Below are 6,010 nucleotides of genomic sequence, written 5' to 3' on the forward strand. Positions count from 1 at the left end.
ATCTTCAGGTGCAGCTCCCCTGTTTACTTCGCCAACGTCGACTACTTCAAGGACCGCCTGCGGGCCGCCGTGAGTGGATTCTACCCCGCAGGATGGGTACAATTGTCAAGTGTTTACAAAATTAGAATTCAAGATCTACGTTTCCTCCTCCGGAAGTTGAAGCTAGCATCACGATTGAGATCTTCGAGATTCCTGTCGCTAGCATTGACTTCCTGTCTGTTAGCCGATGTTATCTTTATTCGTTTACCTTACCAGAATGAACTTAATAATCGACAGGGCAGACAAAATCATGAACTTAATAATCAACAGGGCAGACAAAATTATGAACTTAATAATCAACAGGCCTGACCGAATCGTGAACTTAATAAACAACAGGGCAGACTAAATCGCTCGAAGCACCTTTTTTACTGCTCTTTCGTGCGTGTCCGAAAACCGTTCCACGATGTTGAAACACAAATGTGCTTTCTGGCCAAACAGGTGGGCTTCGACGCCGTCAGAGTGTTCAAAAAGAGGAGCAAGGCACTGAAGAAGATCCACAAGCTCATCAGGAAGGGCCAGCTGAAGGCCCCGGAGGTACAGGCTCCCCGTCGCAGACCCCGCTCGCTTCCCCTGAGGCCGAAGCTACCCGCCGCTACTCGACACAAGCACTCGGTTCCTCACTTCCTACAAGTGCTCACTGCATTCCGGCATCCGGCTCTCCTCCTCAAAGTGTTTACGTCCCCGTACACAGAGGATGTCCTCCTCGCTCCACGATTGGCTGTTGAAGGGCTGTTGTCTTCAACGCTCCGAGGAAATGTCATGAACTACAGCGTGCCCTCAGATAAACTTGTTTGATGATCCTCTGTACCGATCACTGAACTCGCAACTTTTGCCAAACATGAAAGTTAAATCAGTCGTGAGACGTCCATGACCGATTTAAAATGCACTGGGGTGGCACAAGGCAACACACTCGACGAAACACCAACCACTACAAGATGTTGTTTGTTGTGGGGGTTGGTTTTGGTCGAAAGACCGCAGTGATACCCACTATGTGACCTGGAAAGGTTCTGGTTTGTTTGAAGGCCTACTGGAGGTTTTAGGAGAAGCTTAGAAAAGTGGTTGCTTTCTCAAGAGAGGTCATCCCCTAGCTACTTGACAGTTGGAGACAGTTTTAACACCTTAATGACAGTACTTGCAGGATAGAGTAGGATCTCTAGTTTTGGACCATTGCGTTGGGAAAAGGTACCAAGTTTGAGCCAACGATGTCCACAACTAGCGCTGGACGTATTGGTATTATTTTATAGATGTTGTGCTTGCTGTGATTGGTTTCAGACAGGCCTGGTCCTCGCCGAGGACCAATCCCCCGGCATGGAGAACAAAGGCTTCCAGAGTGACCACGACGACGGGGGGCGGGACCACAGGGTTGAGGTGCCCGTGGATTGGACGGCCGAGCTGCCCGTCAAGGTGTCAGTGCCCAGGGTGGACATCCACAGCCTGGTTCTGGACTTCTCGGCCGTGTCCTTCCTGGACGTGGTGGCTGTCAATCGCCTCAGGCTGGTGGGCTTCTGCTGTTGACTGTTGGGTCCTTAATCAACCATTAGTTAACATGAGTTAATGCAGTGATAAGCATTAGTTAACATGAGTTAATGCAGTGATAAGCATTAGTTAACATGAGTTAATGCAGTGATATGCATTAGGTAACATGAGTTAATGCAGTCATAAGCATTAGTTAACATGAGTTAATGCAGTGATATGCATTAGTTAACATGAGTTAATGCAGTCATAAGCATTAGTTAACATGAGTTAATGCAGTCATAACCATTAGTTAACATGAGTTAATGCAGTGATAAGCATTAGTTAACATGAGTTAATGCAGTGATAAGCATTAGTTAACATGAGTTAATGCAGTGATATGCATTAGGTAACATGAGTTAATGCAGTCATAAGCATTAGTTAACATGAGTTAATGCAGTCATAAGCATTAGTTAACTTGAGTTAATGCAGTGATAAGCATTAGTTAACGTGAGTTAATGCAGTGATAAGCATTAGTTAACGTGAGTTAATGCAGTGATAAGCTAGAAAATGCTAAATGTTAAAATTAATTTAATGAATTTTTTCTTTTGAGGTTTTCTATTGAGTCTGTTACTCTCTCTTTCATTCTCTTTCTCTCTACAGGTCATCAAAGAGTTCCTGCGCATCGGAGTCACAGTTTACATCACAAGCTGTCACGGTACTGAAATAATTATTTAATTTAAATCCTCATCCTCATCGTCATGCACTTATCCTGGTTCGTTATTTTTTTATAAAGGATATTTCAATGTTCACAAATAAAAAAATTTCACTTGACCGTTGTAACACTGTCTATCATATAACTTATGTTTAACAAGTGAAATGTGTTGATTAAATGTGTGTGTGTGTCTCTCTCTCTCTCTCTCTCTCTCTCTCTCTCTCTCTCTCTCTCTTTCTTCTTCTTCTTCTTCTTCTTCTTCTTCTTCTTCTTCTTCTTCTTCTTCTTCTTCTTCTTCTTCTCATTAATTCCAATTGCAATTGAATGTTAAAACATTCTAACACCGTCATTGTGTCCACTCACTCACTCACTCACTCATTCACTCACTCACTCACTCACTCACTCACTCACTCACTCACTCACTCATTTACCCACTCACTATCTTTATTTCTTTCGCTCTCTCTCTTCCTGTCTGTCTCTCTCTCTCTTCCTCTCTGTCTCTCTCTCTCTTCCTGTCTCTCTCTCTCTCTCTCTCTCTCTCTCTCTCTCTCTCTCTCTCTCTCTCTCTCTCTCTCTCATGATACAGATCAGGTGTTGAGGGAATTGGAGGCCATGGTCTTCTTCGATGATGTGGTGACCAAAGACCTCCTCTTCGTCTCTGTCCATGACGCCGTCCTTCACATCCAATCACAGGCCAGGACGCCTGCTCATGATGTCATTTCCGAACAGGTAAGGACCTCCTTATTTTTACCTGCTGAGGCGAAATTACGAATAATTCAAACATTAATTAAATAATTGTGGATGTGTATGAAATCATTTGTTTATTAATGTCATTGTGCGAATCAGCCGATAGCATTAGTTTAACTTTCCTTTTTTGGAGGTTTCTCACATAAACAATCCAAGCATATGAGCAGAATCGCCTTTTGCTCATATGCAAAAGCCACCTTTATTAGTTGAAAAGACATAACCAGAATGATCAATTAGATTAACTTAATTGTAGGTTTAATCAAGAAAATGTGTGTGTGGGTCACGAATCTAAAGTTGTGTTATTTGCTGGTTTGTTTGTGTTCAGCTTTCAGCACTGCAAGAAAACAAGGACCCATGCCTGTTTGAGAAGGATGAGGACCTGATGGAGACCTCTGACAATCAACACACAGTAAGTCCTTCCTCAAGTTGACACCACATTCATGCCCCGTCCACACAACTTTAAGAGTGTTCTTAATATTCTTAGTGTTTAATTATTACATATGTATTAGTAGTAGTCGTGTTAGTCGTGGTGTTGTTATAATTATAATTTGTGTTGTTGTTATTGCTTTAACAGGCGTTCCACGGGCTTTCAAACTAGTACACACCCGACCGGAGGTCCTCCATCTCCAGAGAGAGGACTACTCTGGACCCGGTCTCCCCTCGACCCGGTCTCTGCAGAGGTCTGGACCCCTCAGGCCCCCCTCAGAGGCCCCCAGTCCCCTGGTTTAAGGTTATGCCTGACCTTTGACCTTCCACCTATGACCTTTGACCTTATTCAGGGGGTCGGAGCGTTTAGTGGCTCCGGCGCGCAATTCCCTAGGGAAAGGTTCCGGGTTCGATCCCCAGTGTCAGGCAGCCTTACCTAGGCACTGTTGAGCAAGCAGACTTTAACCCCCCCACCCCCCCTTGCCTTCTCCTCGTTAAGTCGCTTTGTGTTGAATATTAGGTTGTGTGTTGAATATCATTACTCACTGTGTGCACCTTTGTGCCGAGGTACTACCCTGAATAAACAGGACAATGTCACGGACACTCGTCAATGGGACGGATGCTCCTGTTTGACTCGTGTTGCGAGGACAGGAAAGGCCTGCCTTCAGGTTGTTGCGTGTTGTGTGTTGTTACGTGTAAGTGCTTCCCTGGTAAAGTCCTGCCGAGGTTGCGGGATTGACTCCCACTGGGGGCCTCGTCCCTTGCTTAGAACGTACGCACTTTACGGCAGCGCAAGACGTGGTGGATGCGGCAAAAAAAACATCCACCGAATGCAGATATTACATGCATGCTGAGGTGTTAATGAAAAATAAAGCGTGATGATTGATTATCTTGTGGTCCGGCCTGGATTGTCTTTGTTTACGTGTGAGTGATCAAACCGGCATGCCCTTTAGAGAGTTTGTTTCAGAGTAGACTTAACAATATAAACACCAGCGGCTCAACAATAGACAAGAATAGATGTGTTGTGCCTGGTACTTGATGGTTTCATTAGTCAGGTCAGACTGAAGCTCTGGGCGGGGGGATGTGGGCGGGGGGATGTGGCGGGGGGGGGGGGCCGGACAATGTGTGTTTCCCGTTGCGACTTTCGCCCGACTGTTGTTGTTTGTGTTAGCGTGGAGCGCTGAGTGGGGGACAAAAGAGGCGTAAACACGGACCAACGTTCCCCTCTGGAAGAGAAGGCACACACACATGCACGAACGCACACACACGCATACTCACGCATGCACACAGATACACAAACACATGTACATGCACAAGCAGATACACACACACACACACACACATGCTTGCAAACACGCATGCATAGAAACACGCATGCACATACACACATACACACACACAGACACACCCATCCCCCACTCATCCAGCCAAGAGTTATTAATACTTTGTTGTCTCTTTGTTGTCTCTATGTCCGTCTGTCGCGGACAGACGGACTGCCAACAAACAAACACAGACAGACAGACATACAAACAGACTGTCCGTCTGTTTGTGTTTGTTTTTGATGTAGTTAAGATTTCTCTATTTATTGAGAGAGATATTTTCTTAATGCCTCGGCATATAAGAACATTATAATTACAATATTATCACCGGATAAACAGAACAACAATCAAATCTATTCTGCGCTCTCTCTTATTATCTCTCGACTTACTAGTTCATTTCCCTGATCTACTTCCCGACTTTGATTCTTTTATCACTTAGGTGTTATATGATGAATTCATCACCTCAAATTGAACAGGAACCCGGAAAACACCTGAAAACATTCCCAGGGGTGTTCCCATGTGGAATGCAGTCCGAAGGCCTACGTGACCACACAGTGTTATTAATGAGGGGTCGAATGTTTGTTCTTCTCTGCTCAAACATGGGGGACACATTATCTCCTGAGACAGACGTTGTACATCGATAAAGGCCTGGGACAGATACGTCACCGTAACCCCACTGTACAAACACACACACACACACACACACACACACACACACACACACACACACACACACACACACACACACACACACACACACACGATAAACAGCGTAGACATTCATTAGATATCGCAACCCATTAATCCTGTGTATCTCACCAGCCCTCCTAAAAGGGCAGAATGACCTGCGTGGGGAATGCCTGGAGACAGGAGGGACAGTTCTACTCAACACATCTGGTCAGAGGGAGTTTGGTAGTACTCTACGACCCAGGTGGCAACACTCACAAACTAATATTAGGGCCGGCAAACTCTTCTTCATTTAGGGTCGATCCTAAAGGGTCAGGTGACCGGAGCAGAGGTCAGGTGACCGGATCACCCTAATTTGTCTCCCGATGACGTGAGTATAACTTATGAGGAAATTGAGTCGTGCTTTGACAATGAGGATGAAGGACTTGTCGGGGGAGAAAAAACACGTGACGTCGGACCACAAGCTGAAGAAGGTTCATCGAGTGTTGGCCTCAGGAAACATCGAACCAATGATGTTTATCAGCTGTTTCGTATAATAAACTACGTCACTCAAGGCTAACTCATGGAATAGCTTGTGTACTCCTTCGATTGCCCTGATGGTGTTGATTTACTACAGTCACTCTCT

The 6,010-nt window shown here is 45.1% G+C and overlaps 1 protein-coding gene across 1 annotated transcript in view; it reads left to right on the plus strand.

The window, feature by feature from the left end:
• slc26a4 (solute carrier family 26 member 4) overlaps window positions 1-4,253 on the plus strand; it is a 17,722-nt gene extending 13,469 nt beyond the window's left edge. Inside the window, exons 15-21 of the mRNA XM_056588052.1 lie at window positions 1-69; window positions 478-573; window positions 1,312-1,536; window positions 2,155-2,209; window positions 2,793-2,935; window positions 3,279-3,362; window positions 3,528-4,253. The exon at window positions 1-69 is cut by the window's left edge and continues 24 nt beyond it. Of these exons, the coding sequence (XP_056444027.1) occupies window positions 1-69; window positions 478-573; window positions 1,312-1,536; window positions 2,155-2,209; window positions 2,793-2,935; window positions 3,279-3,362; window positions 3,528-3,551 (696 nt within the window). The 3' untranslated portion in view covers window positions 3,552-4,253. The remainder of the gene's footprint in view (window positions 70-477; window positions 574-1,311; window positions 1,537-2,154; window positions 2,210-2,792; window positions 2,936-3,278; window positions 3,363-3,527) is intronic.
• Window positions 4,254-6,010: the final 1,757 nt, after the last annotated feature.

The sequence above is a fragment of the Gadus chalcogrammus genome, chromosome 4, assembly GCF_026213295.1.
Source record: "Gadus chalcogrammus isolate NIFS_2021 chromosome 4, NIFS_Gcha_1.0, whole genome shotgun sequence".
NCBI lineage: Eukaryota > Metazoa > Chordata > Actinopteri > Gadiformes > Gadidae > Gadus > Gadus chalcogrammus.